At 38.0% G+C, this 22,123-nt stretch overlaps 1 protein-coding gene across 4 annotated transcripts; it reads right to left on the bottom strand.

Annotated features, from left to right (window-relative positions):
- Nucleotides 1-4,608: 4,608 nt before the first annotated feature.
- PABPC1 (poly(A) binding protein cytoplasmic 1) lies at nucleotides 4,609-21,759 on the bottom strand. 4 transcript variants are annotated; one of them, XM_074268074.1, is made up of 16 exons: nucleotides 21,609-21,759; nucleotides 18,975-19,483; nucleotides 16,359-16,552; nucleotides 16,105-16,220; nucleotides 13,921-14,060; nucleotides 12,697-12,791; nucleotides 12,229-12,366; nucleotides 11,762-11,857; nucleotides 8,680-8,946; nucleotides 8,365-8,455; nucleotides 7,865-7,975; nucleotides 7,622-7,776; nucleotides 7,030-7,114; nucleotides 6,254-6,384; nucleotides 5,572-5,668; nucleotides 4,609-5,070 (listed from the first exon to the last, which is right to left on the bottom strand). In XM_074268074.1, exons 2-15 carry the CDS (start codon nucleotides 19,165-19,167, stop codon nucleotides 5,576-5,578), a joined length of 1,905 nt encoding a protein of 634 aa, XP_074124175.1. In that variant the 5' UTR covers nucleotides 19,168-19,483; nucleotides 21,609-21,759; the 3' UTR covers nucleotides 4,609-5,070; nucleotides 5,572-5,575. The 4 variants fall into 4 exon arrangements, 3 of the variants coding, with proteins under 3 accessions (XP_074124175.1, XP_074124156.1, XP_074124165.1); XM_074268055.1 differs by lacking the exon at nucleotides 21,609-21,759 and adding an exon at nucleotides 20,527-20,646; XM_074268064.1 differs by lacking the exon at nucleotides 21,609-21,759 and adding an exon at nucleotides 20,297-20,541.
- Nucleotides 21,760-22,123: the final 364 nt, after the last annotated feature.

Raw genomic sequence — 22,123 nt, 5'->3', positions numbered from 1 at the left:
TACACAGGCTCCCCCAATGCACAGCACACTCCTCCCCTTACATCTCTACCTCCCCCTTCAAAGATTAGCCCAAAGAACGTTTCCTTCAAGGGTCTCTCTATTCCCCTAATTGCTGATACCTTCCAAGCTACTGTGTATGTGGCAAATTTCTAGAATATTAGGTCCTTAAAATTGTTTCACTTTTATATTTATATTCTGAGGTCTAGCCTTATAACAGGCAGTTGATAGGCCGTAATTAAGTCATTGATAAGAAACTTAAGCTAAGTCTTTAATATGGACAGTTTTGTTGCCAGCTCTTTTGGTGGGACATCCAAGGTAATCAATTGGAAGGCCATGTTGGAATTGGCTTATTTCTCTGGATTCTGGCAAGTTTCCAGGAAAATTAAGCCAACTTTGCTTGTGCTACTTTTACAAGTAGCCAAAACAAAAGGAATTCCCACTACAAAACACCAGGTTATAAGACCTTTCTTTAAAGACTTCCGAGGAGGAATCCTCTCCTGGAGTCAACAACTCAAGGATTGTTAGGAAATCTCTTCTGAAATCCTCAATTTGCCTTTTTGCCACCCTCCCCATCACTCCAGATCCTGTCTACTGGGGACAAACAAGGTTAATCCTTCTGCCACATCAGATACTTGAAGACAGCTATCCTATGACCCTCTCCTGCATCATCTTTTCCCCAGGTAAAACAGTCCCACTTTCAATAGAAAGGACATAAGACACAAGACCCTTTCATTATCCTGGGTGTCCTCCTTTGAATTCTTTCCAGCTTATCAGTGTCCATAAACTACGGTGTCCAGAACTGAATACTTCAACTTAGGTCCAATGAGGGCAGAACAAAGTGTGACCGTCATGGCTCTATTCATTTGCCTGAATGCTGCCCAAGATCACACTGGGTTTTTGGCTGCCATCCTACACAGTTGATTCCTGTTGAACTTTAAAACCTTCAATTTTTTCAGAACATAGCTCCCTCATGTTTATTAATCTTACAGTACTATATACATGCTTCTTTCATTCGACTGAAAAAAACATTTCCCTGCCTAAGGGAAATGTTATTTGCATCTAAAGAACTATGGACTGTGGATCAAAGCATACTATTTTCACCTTTGTGTGCTTGTGGTTTCCCCTTTAGCTTATTTTTCTTTCATGTGACTAATATGGAAACATATGTAAAATGACTGTACATGTTATCACATATCAAGATTGCTTGCTGTCTTGGGGAGGTGTGGTGAGGGAAAAAAATCTGGAATTCAAAATCTTACAAAAATGTTATAAACTATATTTACATGTAACCAAAAAAAAGTTTGAGGGGGAAAAAAGACTTCTCCCTTTAGAAAGGAGAGTAAAAGATCAAGAACAAAAACTTAAGGCATCTGGAGAATGGACAAATGGTAACTATAATATAGTTAATATCAGTTGTCCCCATATTTGAACTTGAAAGGAAGTTATGACTCATTTGGGGACAGTATCTTCCTGATCCTTTCCTAAAGGGGTTCAGGGATTAGTCAAAAAGGAGGGACTTGTTTTGATTACATCTTGGAGAAAACTTTGGAATAAGAGGAATTATTAAATGGCATAGAATATTAACCCCGTTGTGCTTTATCATAGTGTGACCTAGATTCCTATGTAACTTTTAACTTGTCAAGTTATGAAAATGTCCAAAAGGCATAAGGAGCCTGCTAATCCGGACATTTCTTTCCAAATAGACCCTTAGAATTTACAATGTTAAATTAGATAAAAATTGCTCTAGTCTAATATGCAGACAGTATGTCGTCAGTGGCGACTGCTCTAGTTTTTTGAGAGGTTAACCAAGCTGCTAAGACACAAGCCCTTTTGCTCTGAATGCTAACTGTAGGCTTATATTCAGTCAAATCATGCCCAAAGTAGGGTGGGAGTGATGTTTTCATGGGATCATGTACTAAATCTCTGTGCAATCTCGAAGTTAGAATGAGAAAATGCCATCTCATGCATACACATTCACCCTATCTTGAAAGCCAAGAGTATATTGAAACCCCCCCATAACAGTAGTAATCTTTTTGAATCTCCAACTCAAGTGGTTTTCTGTAAGACTTAATCCAGCCTTTTGAGTCAAAGCCAAGATTCTAACATTTTCCTAACACTCCCCAAGCTAAAATCCAAATGTAAGCTCCTTCAAGGTAGGTGGGGAGAAAATACTTCACTGTCCTTGTATATGATCCCTCATGTCTCACACACAGTAAAAACAAAAATCTGAATTTGTTCTGTGAACCAGAATCTGACTACTCTGAACCATGGCAGGTACTTCATAGCTTTGAATCCATCACTCATCAGTAAGTCTCCTCCATACCATGTTTAAATGTAAAGCTGGGATAGCCTAGCTAGGATTCCTGTCCTCAGTATCTTCATCTATGTGAACTAAGAGGGTGATAAAAGGTTGGCCCTATAATCAGGTAAATGACAATGAAAAATCTGCTTCAGACATTTAAGTTGCATGACCATGAGCAATTCATTTAATCTGCCAGTTTCATTTTAAAATAGAATTTATATGCTCACAAACTGTGAGGATTAAGTATGAATATTAGAAAAGCAGTTTGTATTTCTCTCCCTTAACCTGGGGATCTATATTAAGCCTTTAAAAACTTTGTGTTCGTTTATAATCACACAGGGTCTTACCATATTGCCAAGAGTCCCATGATTTAACAAAAAAAGGTTAAGAACCCAAGTTAGATCCTTGTATTTTCACTTACAAAGTAGATTAACACTACCATCATCTCCAAAGAATTATTGTGGAATTAACTTGTGTCAAGTTATGTTCAAGAATTCAATGACTCAGTTTAAGATTGCTTATCCATTTATCATTTGCTTAAAATCACTCATCACAGGGATAATTGTTAAAAGATCAGTTTATATCAAAGCTCATATATAAAGCTTACTTCACACTATGAGGTAACGACTTAAAAACTGAGTTCCAAGACTGACTTTTGGTCTGTTGTACTGAAGCAATCTGACACAGGGCCTACAAAAGCCTAGTTTCTTAATCTGGATTAATTAGAACATGAGCAGCAAAATTTTTTCCTTATGTATAAATTTTAAGATTTCTTTTGAATGTTTTTGTAGGATTTGAAAAAGTAGCTATGTGTTCCTTTTGATCTTTTTGACAAATTTACAAATTTGATTTAAGTTTCATATTAGTTAAATCAAATAGTATTGTAAGGAACCTGGGGGAAAGCAAATTGTAAGAACTGTCATCAATAGAAGAACAGAATATACATACTGCTTGTCTGAAGCCCAACAGTTCTCCACAAACCTCTTAATGTCACAGTGAAGTAAACCACTTTAAAATTTTATCCATTGGTTCAGTAGTCTAAGACTGTAGTTAACTTTCCTCCCATTTTATATAGCACTTTTGTTCTTCTGCACTACTATAGGACTCAAATTGCATTGCAGCTTTAAGATTAAAATATAATTGGAAAATATGCATAACATCCTTATGACTTATTGTCTCTCCCTCCCCCTTTTTTGAGTTGGACACAACTAAACATTATAATTATTAAATATTTATACTTTACTGAGTGCTGGCTTACTGGGTGTCTTTATGATCTATTACTCCTTTACAAATGTGCTTGTGGTACCTGGTGACCTGCCACAGTCAAGACTCATAGCACCCACCCATCACAAGGAAGCCACAGCCAGAGACTTTCCTTTTCAGTAAAATGAGGTACACCTGTAGGAAGAATTTTTTAAATGGTGCTACTCCAGTGAGATTAAGACAAAAACTTAGGAATGCCTTCCAACTGACGTAAACTATTACCACCTGCTTGCTCTACAATTTATATCAAGAGGCCTGAAGGCCCTGAGATATTATATATCTCAGTAATCTTGCTCAGGGACAGTTTCAGTTGTCCCCAGGAACTCAAATACTCTATCCATCACAAACTGGCTTTCACCAAACATTAAGCTTACTCAATGATTCTAAAGTGCTGAGTTTTGTTCATTAATGCTCTTTTAAAAGAGAAAAAGTCCATAATACAACAATTGATAAAAAAATCTATGAGGTAAAAAAGCCTTACTACATATAAAGTCAGAATATCTAGAGACAGCAGGATAAAGTTAAGGCATAAAGTTAAAAAACAGATTAAAGTGCAAAAGCTCTAACATTATTTTGGCTCCTTGAGCCTTTTCTAATAGTGAGGTAAAACTGTATTCCAGATAGGCAAGGTGAAAGTCAATCAAATCTAATTTCTAGCTCTAAAAGCTCTGAAAAGTTTAAAAAAAAAAAAAAGAAAATAACTTCTCAAAAGGATCTCAGTTAAACTGGGTTGCCATCTTAACACTTTGTTAAATCTCAAAAAAAAATTTCGAATAACTTTTCCAAACTGAACCTATTTTTATACAAATGTTTTTTAATCTGTCAATTCTGATCCATTCTTTCCTCTTTTGAATAGTCACTTTAAAAAGGGACATTAGATTTGTTCTCTCTATTGTATTAACACCTGAAGGCTCACAAGCAATTTATAGGTTTTCCAACTGAAGACATAATGTTGGCTAAATTCCAGCTCAGTACTCTTAAGACCCTAGCTACTTTAAAGCATGCCAATATAAAGAGACTGAAAAGAGTATAAAAAGTCATTGTCCACTGTTTAAGGAATTTTTATTAAAGCAAGAATTTTATAATCCAAATTACGTTTCCTTGCTCAGCTATCAATTCTGTTATCTAAAACAGTGGTGATATTCTGAGCTTTTCCACAGTAAAGAATTACAAAATTAAAGAAAGGAATGCTTTAAATTTTTGTACTGTGCTGAAAATTCTTTTCCCCCCGGGTCTATAAAACATTAATTTGTTTTTATATATTTTACTATTTTTTTGGGTTTTTTGTTTTTTCTTGTTTTTTGTTTTTAAATCAATAAGTAATCTAGGACTAGCATTAAGTTTGCTAGACCTGGCATTTGCTCGGTACATCAGGTTCAAAGTTTCCTTTCCTTTTTTTATTTATTTTATATTTTGCAATGTTTTTTCACAATATTTAAGTTTTTCGATGTTTAGATATTTTTCTTCGGTGAAGCAGAGGTTCCATTTCGTGGTCCCTGATCTTTCTGTAAGTTAAGAAAAAAAAAAGTTTATCTTTCCTTTTTTTTATTTTTTAGCAACAGGCAAGATTCTAAGCCAGGGGTCATCAACTTATGGAATGTGTACCCAAAAAAGTGGCATGGCTGGTTCCTGCAACCAACCCACAACAGTTAATAATGCCATCTTTATCCTAGGTGGTCCTTAATTTCCACCCACCATTACCATACAGCAAATTGTCTTGTAGGTAGTGCTATCCTAAAGAAAATCATCTCTTTGCTAGTCCTTGATTGGCAATGTATATCAAACAATTTGGTAAGTTTGTTTCTTCTGGTTGACTTAAGTCAAATAAGTGAAGGTGGGACAGCCCCTCATGCTTTTCTTTCTCACAGCCATTTGTAATCGTTTATTAAGCAAAGGGACTGAAATTTTTTGCGACATAATGTATTTTAAATTCTCCATCTAGTAGAAACTTTTGAGGACAGTAGGAAAATCAACTTGAATTTATTTTTTCCCTCCAAAGTACTTACTCTTTTAAACAGTTGGAACACCAGTGGCACTGTTAACTGCTTTCTGGGCAGCTTCTTTAGCTTGGTGAGCTTGCAGTACGGCTACAGCTTCATCAACCTGAGGACAACCAATTAATGGAATCAGAATGAAGGGAGTGGGATACATTAGTTGCTTCATGGTTACAAAAGTACAGGGATAACAAAAAGCTCTACTACCTAGAGTAATACTATCTTGTCCTAGGCTATGCCAATTCCATAAAGTGGAGGGAACTGGCCTTGGCTGGCCCCTAAGGACATAACTAGGCCTGGCAAATCAAGGGATTTGCATTACATCTTGGTAGAACCCTTCTAGGGCTCATGCTCTGTGGAAGGCCTATCAGAGAACACCCCAATAAAGCAATGAAGAACTTTAATGAAAGGAAGATAATCACTTATGATTGCAAACCTGAATAAATAAGTTGGACAAATTTTTAATGATAATAGGGAGAATGCTGGAATACAGAGAAACCAGGTTTTGAATCCAATATGAAACTTAAATCACTACATATAAAGTATAGAATCTTACTATTACAGAACTGGAAGGGATCTTACACATCTTCAAGTCTAACCCTTATGCATATTTTATTTACTTGTTCATTTTCTTTTAGTAAAGACCTGAAATAAAATCATTAAAATAAGTGTCTAGATCAGAAACTGACATTACCTTAGAGCGGAGAGACTCAGGAGACTCAAGCATATGAAGAAGCTCAGAGTTGTCAATTTCTAGCAACATGCCAGTGATTTTACCAGCCAGGGTAGGGTGCATGGCCTGAATGAGTGGAAACAGCCGTTCACCTAGGGGGGTGGGGTGAATAAATTTTTCAAGTCCTTATTTTATGTTGGCACCTTGCAAAACTACAAATCAGAACTATGGTATTAATGCTTGTATACTCTACCTATGAAAAAATACAGGAAAAACTGCTTTATTAAGAGGACTATTGTTTCTTTCATTAAAAAAAGAAAAAAAAAAAAAAAAAAAAGGAAAATTCCAGATTACCCACTCACAATTTATCTAGTCACTCCAGGCTACATCAGTTTTTCCCATGAATAGACTGTATAATATTAGATGAAAAATTCAAGTCTCGGAGAAACTCAGCAATCCAGCTGTCCCTTCTCCATTTTGGTTCAAATTCCCCTTTCTGGAAACTGGATATGATGACCTCAAACCCCTAGTCTAAGAAAAGCAAATGTTCCTCTTTATTAGAAAAGAGGCAGATCACTCCAAATTAGCTAAAAATATCCTTGGGATGCTACCACCAAGGTACTCAAAAATAAAATATATTTTTTTAAAAAATCTTATTTCTTCCTTGAAAAGGGTATTGGTGTATTGCCTAGATTTCTAGCCCCCAACTCCCTGATTTTGTCAATTAAAAATGAGCCCCAAAGTTAGTTAAAGAAACTAAAAGAAAACTCATGGATTAGCTAAGATCAAATACATACCCAACATCTGCTTTTGCTCTTGAGGAGGGGCGGATGCCAACATGGAAGCAGTTAAAGGTTCCTGACCTTGCACATGAACAGCAGGCTAGAAGAAAAATAGTGCAGATGAAGGCATAATGAAGATTGCAATCAGGATATTTGAATATGAAATAAAATGGTAATACAGAATTTCCAAGGCTCACAGCCCATTCCAAAGTAACCCCTGAAACTTCCTTTTTTTCCTTCACTCCTGCAAACGTTTCCATCAATATTTTGCTAAATGCACATCAAATAGTCAGGATAAAGAAGAAACTGAAGTGAGTTGGTTCTCTGACTGAAAACAAAGCAATTGGTTGTTAAGCATCATCTGTTTTTTTTTTTTATCTCTTAAGGTTCTGTAGCTAAGAAATAATCAAACGTTCTATTTTTAAAAAAAATTCTATCCATGTTATTCATCTATTATGGAAAAAAAAACTTGCATTTTACATGCTATTGAAAAATGGAGACAGATGCTAATAAACTTTTTTTAAAATCACCCAAACTGCTTTATTATGCTGTTGCCTTCAGTTCCTGTCGGGACGGCCACCTTTTATAATCAGAATTAAATCCATACCTGCTGCATGGTAACCTGTGGTTGTGCATTAAGATGCTGTTGAGGATTGCGAACACCTGCAGCATACTTATATTGTGGAACTGTGCGGACAGCAGGAGTAGCTGCAGCTGCAGCAGCTGCAGGACGTGGACCCATTGTCTGAGTTGATGTGTTTGCTGAGGGGAGAAGGGAAGGATTTTAAACATTCAATAGTTAATAATTTAAAATTGTGACTATTACATTCCAAAGATTAACAACACTCACCAACACGCTGTGTTGACATGACTCGTGGAACCTGTGAAGAAGCTGGTCTCATTGTACTAAATGGCGGCCTAGGAGCTGCTGGGCGGATAGCACCGGGCATATTCTGGAATGCTTAATTTAGAAATTCAGCCATATATTACTCATTTTAATACTCAATCTCATTTACCTCACATTCTAACAGATGTGGACATATACAAGGACTATAAAACCAAGTTCTAATTAGCTAGCAACACTTTCTTCACACTCCCTCTAAATGAACTAAATCAAGTTTGAAGAGCAAGTAAAATTAAGTTATGCTGATTTTCATGAAAACTCCTTAAAGATGACTACACTTCATGGATCCTTAAACATGATTGTTGTGCAAAGTAGCTTCTTTGAAAATATTTTGAGAGCATAATAGTTTGAGCAGATTAATGATTCCACTGCTAAATACATTATTTTAAAAATTGGGGGACAAAGCTGGGGGAAGGGGGGGAAAAGGGGAGAAAAGAAGTGCTTACGATGAGGTCTGGCACCCTGAGCAGTCCAGCGAGGACTTGGTCTGAGTTGAGCAATTTGGCTAGCAGGATAGTATGCAGCACGGTTCTGAGTCTGTATGTAGAACAAGAATAAACCAATTACATCTATCACCTCCAACTATCTCTCAGATACTAACTACACCGCTAAGCAAGTACCTCCATTATATTCTCACTGAAATACTTAATAAAACATACAGCACACATACTGATGATTTTATTATGAAACATCTTCATGTCAAATGCTATACACCAAGCTAATTTTAAAAACAAAGTGGGTGTCTTTTCTCCAGCACATACCTGAGGAATAGCTGCCATGAAGTAACCTGAAGGAGGCTGATAGGGGTTGATTACAGGGTTGGGCACAGCTCTGACGCTCGCCATTCTCTGCATATACTGGTTTGTGAGGTGAGCCTGCCGCTCCTCTTTGCGCTGGGCTAAAGCTACATACAATGGCTTAGTGGCAACAATTCTGCCATTCATTTCTGTGACTGCTTTGGTGGCTTCCTCTGGTGAAGAGAAACATACAAACCCAAACCCTTTGCTGCGGCCACCTTCCATCATCACCTTGTTCAAAGAGGAAAAAGACAAAAACCACTGAAATTAAACACAATCCCAGAAAGGCAATAACAAGCATGCACAAAAGACTTTACATACATTATCTCATTTCATTATTCCACTAAGTATTTAACCTTATTTTTCTAATTATAAAAGTGGGACCAAGTTGTTCATTTCAATCTTCACTGAACTACTAAATTATGGGAATCTCAAGTTAATTGCTTTGTTATACAATTCAAGGAACCACTGGATGCTAAGTTGCATACTAGGCTTTACTACAGGGTATGTTTCACACTTAGAACATTTCCATAAAGGAGCAGCTAGGTGGCACAGTGGATAGAGCACCAGCCTTAAATTCAGGAGGACCTGAGTTCTTTTAGCTGTGTGACCCTGGACAAGTCACTTAAACCCCGGGGGGGGGGGGGGGGGGATTTTCCATAATTAACTTACTTGTATTCTGCATTCTATATTTAGCCCAGTACACTATTTGGGATTGATTGAAACTTATTTTTCTCCACATGCCTCCACATGGGGAAAACCAAAGATAAACTGCTTCCTCTATCAACTAATAATGAACAGTTGAAAAGAGGGAATGCTTGTCCTCAAAAGAGGACACAAAATTGGAAAACTGTACGAATTTTAAAGTCTAAAGCTCATCTCACCACACTTAGGAACAAGCAACTAATGAAATGTCACATTATTCCTGAATATTGCATATTGGGGTTTGTTCTAGACATGTTTCAAATAACTTGTTTTCTATAATATCCAACTTTTAGCCCAATAAGAGAAGCTCTAAAATTAAGTCATCCCATTCCCTTTTAGCTAAGCTCCCCAAAATGGGAAAAGCCCACGATGACCTACTTCCTCTCTATTACTAACAAATTGTAGTAATAAATGTTGAGGGGAGAATAGCATAATTATCTGTATTTTCTTCACTGAACATCCATTGTTACTCTCAGTTCCAATGAAATTTGTCCAAATTTATTAAGAGACCACTATTTCCAAACTCCAAACAAGTTCCAGATGGAATGGAACTATCAGTACATGTTTGTCCATACAAACCAAGTTGATTTTCTTCTAATGGTTACAAAGATTTGATTGCTTTATGTAAAAATACTCCCCAAACCACTTGCAAGCTAAATAAGGCCCTAAGGTAAAGTATCTAACAGTTATGATAATTTAGATCCCCATATAAGTTAGAAAGTTGTCATTTAATTTTAAGGTAATCTGGTTTACAAATTTATTAAACTTTCAATGGATATTCCTTTCTATAGTAAGGCACCCAAATACTGGACTAAGGGAAAAAATGCTTGAGATGCAGTCATATTTACATACATACAGGCCTCATGAAAACAAAAACCTGAATTTTTTCATTGTAGAATTAAGGCTAAAAAGTGTTGATCTCTAGTATGCAACTTACTCTACACTTCGTGAATAAAGAATCAAAAACTGTACCTTTAATGGAATCACAAAACAGTAGGCTATCATTCTTCCTAATATCTCAACCTTCATTACTGAACTCATAACTACTTCCCTGCAATACCTATTAGTATGACTTCTGTCCTAACCAAGTTCTCTATTGTTATTTATGTTTACAAATAAAAATTTAGGTGACAACTAGAAATTCAAACTATGTGGTCCATTGCCCCAAAGGCAAATTGTAAAATCAGAATCATACTTTTCTACCAGGGGTTCTAAAACTAGAGCTAAAAAACTTTTAAAAAAAAATTACTATTTCAATATATGAAAATTCTTTAAATCCTACAATATTTTAACTAAAGACAAATCTATTACTCTTTAAGGTTTGCAAAGTGTTCTGTACTATTCCTGTTTGAAGTCCAGCTTTCTATCTACTATACAGCCACAGCTGCCTTTTTTCTTCACTAGACTGTCAAAAAAGTGGGGCACATGACAGAAAATTAAGAACCCGTGCTTAAAGATTAAGCAGGCACTGACTCTGCATAGCCTAGTAAAACCTTAATGTGTTTACACACACAACTTTTCCTTTCCTGACTTTATACTCTCATCTTCACATTATCCAATCAGTTGTCAAATCCTGTCATTTTTATACAATATATTCTCTTCTCAGAGACTAGCATGACACCTCATGCAGACTGCTCACTGGTTAGGTATCCTCTACTTCATGTCTTGTCTTAGTCTAGTCTAAATTTTCCTAAGGCACTGATCTCTCTACTTAACTCCAAGGGGTTGAAATATCTCTAGGATTCAAACATATATCTTGTTTGCTAAAACCTTTTATAATTTGCCCCCCATCTTTGCTTTCCAACCTTTAAACTTCACTCACCCCATGCACTGTGTAGGCACTGCCCTTCCTAGAATGTTGTACCTTCTTTTGGCTTGACTTTCTTCAGCTAAAAAATCCACCTTCCATAAGATGCCCTTCCCAACATGCCTTTTACTGCCAGTGCTGTTCTCTTGCTTACTCTTAATACTCTTTGGTGTATGACATTTTTTACATTAACTGAGTTTCCGAGAGCAAGAGGGTTTTTTTTTTTTGCCTTTTTCAGTATCCCCAGGTGTTTAATTTAATTTCTTAGAGGGGATTAAGAGTGGGATTCAGATTTACCATTAACAGAAATAACAGCAGGCTTACTGATCATATATTAAATTAATTAATTAGTTGATTACAACTGTTTTTGAAAATTTTCTTGAACATTTAGTCTGACTACATATTTACTACTTGTAATGGGTACTTGGATAATCCACTTCATCTATACATACATAAAAATATCTAAGAAATGACACTTTTCAAGAAGAAACAATTTACCAAAATATTTAGAAAATCTAACATCCAAAGCTTTACCTTTGCACTAGTGATTGTACCAAATGGCGAGAATTCTTTTCTCAGACGCTCATCATCAATACCATCATCAAGATTTTTCACATATAGATTAACACCCTAAAAAAAAATTAAAAAAAAAAGTTGCCATTAGATTATGGAAAAGTCTTAAGGACATTCAAAAGTGGATATTCATGCTTAATTTAATTCAAGCCACTAAGATGCTTTTATTGGGAAAATTTCAAAAGTTCTCCAAAGTCTGTTTATTCTGGTGTTTTTTTTTTAAAAGTATATTTCAGTGGTTATTTTTCATTTTATTCCCCTCCTCCCTCCACCCAGCTTTAATTTTTAAAAATAAGTGGAATAATTAAAACTATCAAACCTAAATTTATTTTTTACCACAGTGGCATTCATTTTTCCTCTCAGCTCAAACAATGTTCTCCACCCTGGTCTTATTCCCTGTCAATTAAGAGGAAAAAAAACCTTCAAACCTGGTATCTGGTGATCCTATCCTGCTTCATTTGTTCAAATTTGCGCTTGAGTTCCGTCTGTCTTTCCACTTTTTTCTGAGCTCGGCCAACATAAATTTGTTTTCCATTTAGTTCTTTCCCATTCATTTCATCTACAGCCTTAAAGATCGTGAAAGATAAAGCTATTTAGATCCACAGGGTAGTCCATTAAACTATGAGAATGACCAATCAATTGGTCTACTTTGAAGCTTGTACTTTAAAAACCAAAACATGTTTCAAATTTATATGCCTCACAAACTTTTCTAAAATTTTTTCATGTAAATGAAATGTTTTTTATGTAAAACACATATACAGAAATGTAATGACTCTCTAACTTGGATAACACACAATAAGGATTAAAATACCACAATGCCCTTTTTTTCTTTCAGAGACTACTAGTGTTCTATTTGCATACAAGATGATCATAATTTGGGAAAATTAAAGCCTTACTTTTTGTGCATCTTCATGTCTTTCAAAGCTCACAAAGCCAAAACCTTTGGATTTTCCACTTTCATCAGTCATTACTTTTACACTTAAAGCAGGTCCTTTAAAAGAAAAAAAAAAGTATGAAAAAATTACCTTGACTTATTTATTGTATTAAAGATCACATGAAGTTCTAATATATAAAAAGCTACATTAAACTTGTAAACAGCAACATTCTTTCCTTTATAAAGGTTTACAAAGCCCTTTCTTTAGTCTCTTTATAGGTACTCCCTTTGAAAGGCTTCCACAACAGATTTCAGAAGAAAAATTTCTTCTTAAATAGAAAATACTATTTGAACAAATGTTTTTATGAACACAAGAAAATGAAATCACAACTGGTTAAAACTTTTGACACAACTTGAAATAAATTACAAATGATGTATCCTTAAGCTACAAAGTTTGATAGGACTGGAATACCTAGGTAGTTGTTTTTTATAAACCAATTTATCCTACCATTCTCTTAGACTAGTCTTCTCCACACAAATGATTTAATAAACTTTTTGCCTGTATAGATAGGAAAAATTTCCACCTCCATATATCCACAGGCCACTTAACAGCTTTAGAGCTGCCTCAAGTTCTCAGAGATTGCTATGCCTTATGTACTGAGCTAGCTTATGTCAGGAACAAAACTTGAAACCTGCTGTTTCTGACTCCAGTGTCAGTTATTTTTACTTACTCCACCAGTTTAGGTATGTATACCTAGTTTAAAAAACAAAAATACTATCTATTTAAACACAAGTTTAAAAAAAGTCAAGATTGTGCTTTTGAGAACTAGTAGTATGTGACAACATGGCAACAAGAGATCATCTGCAATTATGGATAATATATTATTGTTCAAAATTTGGACAAAGTGCAAAATTCCTATCACTTGTCCTAAAATCTGTAGCACTGATTTTGTAAATTTAGGATAACAAACTTTGACTTCTAACTTTAATGCTATTTGCAAGTGCTTAACCTATTAAGTTGGCTGGCTCCAATCACCTGGAAAATGCATTGCTATTATCGTCAACAGAATTAGAATCACATTTACATGGATTTTTCAGTAGACTGCAATGTTAGTTTAAACAGATTATAATATATTTAACAACTTAAATTTAAGACCTACATAGCACACCATGTAATATTTTAAAACAAAAGATATGTTATGGCTTAGAACTTTACAAATGTAAAGAAATATAACAGAGACATTACCAAACTTGCCAAAGAGCTCCTTAAGTCTTTCATCATCCATGTCCTCACCAAAATTTTTGATGTAAACATTGGTGAACTCTTTTGCTCTAGCTCCAAGTTCTGCTTCTCTTTCTTTACGGGACTTAAATCGACCGACAAAGCTAATTACAGAAACAAAGACTACTATTAGTTTTGTGAGGATTTTCCTTTTAGTTCAAGAGAAAGCTGGCTTGACTTTATAACGATTTTTGGCAATTTTGAAAATATTATTGTAGTCTCTAGAGGCTGCTAGGTAATGCAATGGATAAAACTAGAAAGTTAGGAAGACATTTTTCTGAGTTCAAATCCAGCTTCAGACACTACTAGCTATATGACCTTGGGCAGATCACTTAACCTTGTATGCCTCAAGTTTTCTCATGTGTAAAATAAGCTGGAGAAGGAATTGGCAGAACACTCCAGTATCTCTAGCAAAGAAACCCCAAATAGAGTGAGACATAATTGAATAAAAAGTTTGAGGCAAACTAGTGTAAAGTCAACTTCATTTTAGGGGGCGGGGGAAAGACAAAGGAATAGGATTCCCGCTGCTTTCTATTAGCAATATTAAACCTAAAACACAAAATATTTACATGTGGACATTTCCACATTTGTGTCCAATCTTTCCTTTACCTTTTCTTTTAAGTCCCTGAAATGCTCTAAAGCCGTATTTTGGGAAACAACATTAATCCTAGAATTGTACAGCAGTGCTATCTCAAGACTTCTTACTAGTAACAAAATTACTTTTTAGGGTTTTAGTAGCTATAATCCCTTCAACAGAGCTCAGATCTGAATGTTTTATCTTTCTTTTGTATCCCTAATAGCATAGTGCCCAACAAGCTTAAATGCTCCAACTTTTAGTAAGGGAAAAAATATTTATCTATTGTCTACTAAATTCCCGCACTGTGAAAGCACTTTTTACAAATGTATCTACTGCTCCAGCCTGAGAAGTAGGTGCTATTATCCCACTGTCCTCTAAGGTTGAGACTTGCCCAAGATGTCAAGTGAGCTATTACAAATCTGAGGGTAAATTTGAACTTGGGTGTTCCTGACTCCTAGATCAACATTCTACTCACTGTATCTCATTTCTTAATGTTATCTTATTTCAGATATTCCATTTGTCTAGCTCTAGCACCCAGAGTCACTTCGTTTTTTAAATAAGAAAAATCAATGAATGATGTTTTCAATTTTAGACATATTTTCACTCATAGTCTAAATAAAAATACCTGGTAATTTCATTGTTTTTCATCCTTGCAGTAATTAAGTGGGCAATTCGTGGCCACTTGTAGGAAAAAAGAACCCAGGATTTTACTCCATTTATCCACAAGCATAAAAATCCCGGGATGTCCAATGTAGGTATGGTATTTCGGTATTACTCTCATTTTCACAAGTAATCTTAATAAACTTCAATGCATATAATTTTCTTAATGGCATTATTTTAAAACAGACCTTTCAGTGTCCACAAATAAAATCTACCTTTGTTTTCCTTTTTGTATCCAAATGAAGATATTGATTTCAGTTTTTAGATCAAGGTTGTCTTCCGAAAAAGAATGCTACAAAATCATGTTCCTTTTCCTAAGCTAATGAATGACATGTCAGACTAAAATCCAAGTTTTTGGCATTTAAGATTTACAATTTAGGGCTTTTATTATTTAGATAAGTACTTTTCATTTAAATCACTCCCCTTACTAGTTTTGTTTCAATTTATCTACTTTGTGATCTTTAAAAATCATTGGAAACATTTAAGAAAATTAATCAAAATTTCTATTGCCAAGGATTACTACCTTATAAACAATTTTATACATTCCTGTTTCATTTTTGCTCAATTTCAAATTCTACATTTATTTCCCACAATTTTTCCTGGATATTCTTATTAACATTTAACGTAAATATTCAAATTTTAAATTATATTATCAATAGAATATAAACTCCTTGATGACAGAAACTTTGTTTATGTATGGACCCACAGTGTAAATAAGCCACAATTTATTGCACACAGTAGGCACTTTTAATATTTGTTCTTATCATCCAAAATTTTGAATTCCAGAGATTAGGCGATATCTAGAAGTCACCCAAGATGACTTCAGACTATTTCTTTAGCACTTGTACCACCAACTAGATGGTCCCAACGAGTTAGATATATTAAAACTATCAAGATGGCTATATACTTACACTTTTCGATCATTAAGAAGCATTCCATTCATTTTTTCAATAGCTCTTTCAGCAGCTTCCTGTGTCTCAAAGTGTACAAATCCATAGCCCTTTGACCCATTTTCATCACATACCACCTAAAAATGTATTATCATTTGTTACTAAAGTTATTATTTGCTTAGTAGTTTCTAAGTATTATATTCTGATCTGATTTTCCTCATCCAATGACTAAACACTGCAGACTAACATATTCTTTAATTTGAGTTTCAACTTACCTTACAAGAAAGGATGTTTCCAAAAGCAGAAAATGTATCATACAATGCTTTATTATCAATGGATTTATCCAAATTTTTGATGAATATATTGCCCACACCACTTTTACGTAGTGATGGATCACGTTGAGACCACATGATACGCACTGGCTTGCCCTTAATGACATCAAAATTCATTGTATCCAATGCCCGTTCAGCTGTGGGAAGAAAATAATGAAATTATCTTTTATGTTCTAAAGTGTTTTCAAGTTTATGTATTCTGAGGGGAAAAGGCCCTTAACACCTTAAAAATGGTCTCAGAAGAATGTTGTCAATATTACCTTTGTGAATATCAGGCAAAGAAGAAGCTGCCAATACCTTTTAATCTGTTCAAAGTGTGGTGTGATAAATGAAATATCAGAAATTATTCACATGAAAAGATGATTAATACAATTTTAAAATTACTGACATCTTCCTTAGTTATCCAAGATAATTCATTCTTTTACCAAATAGCCACAATTTATCCTGATTTTTCCAAATAATCAGATGATCAAGATATTCCACAGCCTCTTTCCCTCAATGTAAATACTACTTTTTATGGTATACATTGCACATTATGACTGAACCTAGATCTTTAGCTTAATAGCAGTCAAGATTTGACATAGCAAAGATTGACTATTATAACTACAGGATACCTCATGTTACCAAAAATATCTAGCCCTAAGGCCAAAGGACCATCATTAGTAGCACCTTCCCCCTACAATTCAAGAATGAAAAACTTCCAACTTTTCACGATGTCCCAGGCACTTTCCTGCAAATGAAAGTTCCAGTTTTTACATTTTGGAATCAGCTAGCTAGCCCATTATCAATTGGCCACACATACTCAGTTTCTCCTGGTTTTAGCTGACTTTGCTTGAACTTCTTTTGAATGAGTCACCGATTCCTATTTATTAGAAACTAGCTGGTTACTTTCGAAAGATCAGGTAGTGTGGACTAAAAAAAAAAAATCAGCTCTGAATAGTTGTTTAAATTGATTCTAAAGCCTACAAATTATAAAAATATAGTCCCAGAGGAGAAATGCTTTCTGTTGATTGGTTGCTGTACTGCTCTTTAACTACTAGAAAGGATCAGTAATGTAAACAGAACCCTGTATCCATGGCAACCTACAGCTCAACTTTTCAAAGCACAAAGTAGTTTATTTTTCTCTAAAACTTTATAGTTTCAAGCTCTTTATGTATAAGCCAATGCATGAATCAGCTCCATCTCAACATTTTCTGGTTATTAGTGATAGCCAAATTACTGTACTCATTTCAATTAGTTGTCAAAAGTAATAAAAAAAAAAATCATGAAAATAAACTCTTGGGAAAAATCAGTTATCATCTACAATTAATTTTAATAGCATAAAAGACAAGCGCATATTCGAATTAAAATTATGCTTATCAATTATGAAAATTATGAAAATTTATGCGTATCAATTTCACATAAGTATTTTCTGTTTAAGAACTGGTAATGAAATTAACTAAAAATGTTAGTCAACAAGTAAAGCTTAAACTTAAAAGTTTTGAAGTTCAGAAATTATTTAAAATTCTTTAGTATAATGTATCATTAAATGGAGTTTTGAAAAAGTTGATTCCTGTCAAGTTAACAAGTCATAAATTTGCATTGAATTCACAATAATTTATGTTCTAATTCCAGAAACCATGAATTTGGACTATTGATAAAATCTCCATTCTAGATATGTACCCAGTTTGATAGTAATTTCACATCAAAATAGAATTCCGCTATACTATATAGGTAATGGTTATTAGTACTAAGGGATGAAACTTTGTAACACAGAAGAAACCTCAAAGTCATATCAAGTGAAACAGAAAGCAAAGAAAATATCGAGTAAATTTCTAAACACCAAGTTCGAATTTTAAGCATACTGTTTTGAACTTTGGCATTTACAATGGTCAAGAGAGGCCAAATTGGGGTAGGGCGGGGTTCAGAGAAATTATCCAGAGGCAGTCTTTCCTCTACTACACCCCCTACCAACACTTTCTAATGGGCTTTATATTCCGGCAAAAGAGTAACTGGATTTCAAGGGCTAGAGCTCCTCTTGGAGGATTTCAACAGAGCTAGGCCTCTGGCCTAAGGGTTACAGAGTTCAACACGTGGTAATAGGGGGGCACCACCTGACTTCTTTGGCATGAGCATCCCCAAGTGTAGAGGTCCCCCGTATACCTGAGGAGTCACATCGCTGGCAGCTGTGGAATGGGCCGGCGCCCAACGCCCCAAACCAGCAAACCCACGCCTTAGAGGGAGGACTTGGGAAATACAAGATCCCAACCCCCAAACCTACGCGTCATCAAAGTTTGGAAGTGGCTTTGCGGCCGAGAAAATGGTCGCAAAGGAGGAAGTGCTCGGGGCGGGGGGCGTGTGGGTGCCGCGTGTGTATGAACATGGCTCCAGGGGCAGCCCAGTCCCGTAGAGGCTTTTTCCAACTTGGACACCAAACCTTGGCCCTCCTTCGGTTTTTCTTCTCCCCACACCCAAGAGCTTCCCTCCCAGACTGTCCCCGGGACCCACCCCCATCCGGTCTTCGGCTCCCTCGTGGTCTCTACCTCCCCGACCCTTTCCCTCCCGGCCCCGGGCTCTCACCGTCCGCCGGCTGCTGGAAGTTGACATAGGCGTAGCCCAGGGAGCGGCGGGTGATCATGTCCCTGCAGACCCGGATGGAGAGGATGGGCCCGGCCGGGCTGAACTTCTCGTAGAGCATCGCCTCGGTCACATCGGGGTGCAGATCCCCCACGTAGAGCGAGGCCATAGGGTAGCTGGGGGCGCTGGGGTTCATCTCGGCGCCGCCGCCCGAAGGGCCACAAGCCGCGAACTTTCCGTGGGAAGAGGTAAGGGAGTGTAGGGGACCGGAGTCTGGAGCCGGGGGGCTGGGGGGGAGGGGAGAGAGGGCAAGCGCAAAGGGACAAAAATCAACCGGAATCGAAAACTACTCAACGGCCACGGAACGAGTACGATCCGCCGCCGGCTACCGGTGCTGCTTGCTCAGGGGCTGGCTCGTGAGGTGGCTGTGGTCCTGGCGGCGGGGAAGGCCTGTCTCTTCGTTCCCTCTCGGAGCTGCTGCGGGGCCGCGGGCGGCGGGTCGGTCTCGGCTGCTTCACCGGGTTATTTTATAAAAGAGGAAAAAAAATAAAAGTCTCCGGCGGGGGAGACGCGGATTTTTTATGATTTTTTTTTTGGGTTTTTTAAAAGATTTTTTTGTATTTTTTTGTATTTTTTTAATAATAAATGTGTGTTCCGGGCCCGGAGCACACACTCCGCACTCACAGCACTAACCGCCGGGGAGAAGGGGACGCGCCGCCTCCCGCACCCTCTACTTATACCCGGCGTCGTACTCGCCCCGCCCCCGCGCGTCTGACGCCGGCGCCCGGCGCGAGCGTCAGTCCAGAAGGAGGGGGAGGACGAAGAGGAAGATGAAGGGGAGGAGGGGAGAGAAAAAGAGGAGGAGGAAAAAGCAGAAAGGAGAGGGAGAGGCGGTAGCGGCGGCTGCGGGTGTGGGGAGGGGTGGGGTGGAGAGGACAAGGGGGTGGGGTCACCGCGCATGCGTCAGAGGATGGGGCGGAGCGAGGATCGACGCGAGGTTGGGGGAGGGGCGACTCTCTCGCGGAGGAGGTCCCCGACCCACCCTCCACCGGGGGAAGCGTTAACCCGTCACTGCGGTGGTGGGCGGCGCGCGGTAGCTTCCTGGTTCCTTCGCTCTAACTCCCCTCCACGTGCTGCGGCCTCAGCCTCCTTCTCTGAGCCTCCCCCTCCCCCCTTCACCGGCTCCTAGTGCACCCCCACCCGGGGACGTCCCCCCCACCTCCCGCAACCTCTGTCCAGCACCCCTTCCGGGGTGGAGGGCGACCAGAAGCCAACCCCCAGCCTGAAATATGCATGGGACGGAGCAGTGAGCGGTTCCCGGTTACCCCAGGCCAGCCAGACTACGAGTCCCAGCCTGCAGCGCTTTCCCCGCTTTGGCGACCCCAAGAGGCGGCGCGGCGCGGAGCCGGCCGGGATCCGTAGTCCAACGGCCACATCTCCCGCCCTCCCCAAGGCTACGAGCAGCGAACGTCTGGGGCGTGGGGGAGCCGCCCGCTGCCTCGGGCCGTACGGAGCTCGGGCTCCCTCCCTTGGGGCCCGGGGAACCCCGACTCACCGCACCCCCACCCCCACTGCCACCTCCCGCGTCCGGACTTCCGTCTACGGTTAAACGGTCACTGCCGCCCCGATGGGGAGCCCCTTTCCGCGGGGGCTCGGGATGGGGGCGGGGGTGGGGCTCGTGACAGCCTGCACGTGCCTATCCAGGGCTCCTTTAAGATTACGTTCTTGAGCAATAAACTGAGCCTTCAGGACCCCCTGCTTTTTATCTCCTAGCCTGGGATGCTAGCCCCAGTTCCCAGACCGCCTCTAGACACTTGCTGCTATATTAGTCAAATGACTCTAATTGGGGAAATATTTTGCATATCAGGCTTTGGATTTAATATTCTATACCAGCGGTTGCCTCCTAAGGCAGGAGTGTCTAACCTTTTTTGGGAGGAAGCAGAGCGGAGAAGTGGGGTCATGAACCTCTTTGTCAGTCTGAAGCTTCTAGGACCCTTTCTCATATTTTAAATGCAGAAAAATAAAGCATAGGAAGCCTATTGTATTGGCATACAGTTTAGAAGTAAAAAGTTTATGGACCTGGGTTAATAATACCCTCCACTCTAGGTCCTAAGGATCAGTTGTTACCTTACTGTGCCACTTGGCAGACTTTTTCAATTCCGTTTAGCCCACGTTTAAGTCTGCGTATGAGCAAGGCACTGTGCTGGCTTTTTGATTTTTCTATTCCTAATAAGGTATGTGACACGTTTTTTTTTTTTTTTTTTTTTTCAGAGTATTTTAAAGATCCAGAACATGCAAAAAATGAATGGCGTTTTCTCTATCCAACCCCCAAGAACTCAGGGTTCTTGAACACTTGAACTGTCACCTAGGAAAAAACGGAAATGCCATATGGTAAAAGCTTTAAAAATAATTTCCATAAATTCCATTAGGGCTTCACCTTTAGCAATGCTAGGGATCAAATACTGGCAGACTAATTACAGTAATGATTTTGTTATTACTAGGACAGGTGTACTTAAAATGCACCCCCCCCCCAAAAAAAAAAAAGCCAGTAACAACAGCAACAACACAGTTGCAAAACTCCTACAAGAAAAAGTTCCTTTTGCTTTCTTGAAGGAAATTAACCACGTTATCACCTACCTAGAAACTTAGTTCAGGGTTTCTCTTGTGAATTTCACAGCCTAGTTCACTTTCAATTTGAAGTAGGAATAAAATGTTACAACTTGAATGTTGGTTGATTGCTAAAATGCAAGGGAAGAGTTGAACACGTGAACAGTTGTAAGAGTACTCAATTTGAAGTGAGAGAACCAGGTTCTCTTATCAGTCTTTTTTACTTAATAACTTTCTCTAGGCATATTTCCTCATCTTTAAAAATAGGATATTCAGCTAAATCATCTCTGACATCCTTTTCAGAGTTAAACTTATGATCTTGCTCTTAGTTGATGTGAAGTGTGTTGTGGTCCCTTTAAGAAACTGATTTGTGATCCTTTCAATCTTTGATTGATTTGTGATTCAGATTACTCCCAACCCCTCCTGGCTGATGCCTTATCAATTCAAGAAGTTAGGACTTTTGATTCACAAATCCTGGTCAAAAGCACCCCTTTGAATTCTAATAGGAGATCCAGGTTTGTCCCAGCCCCACCAGAACTGAACCA

Source organism: Sminthopsis crassicaudata, chromosome 1 (assembly GCF_048593235.1).
Source record: "Sminthopsis crassicaudata isolate SCR6 chromosome 1, ASM4859323v1, whole genome shotgun sequence".
Taxonomy (NCBI): domain Eukaryota; kingdom Metazoa; phylum Chordata; class Mammalia; order Dasyuromorphia; family Dasyuridae; genus Sminthopsis; species Sminthopsis crassicaudata.
This window is presented reverse-complemented; position numbering and strand designations above follow the sequence as displayed.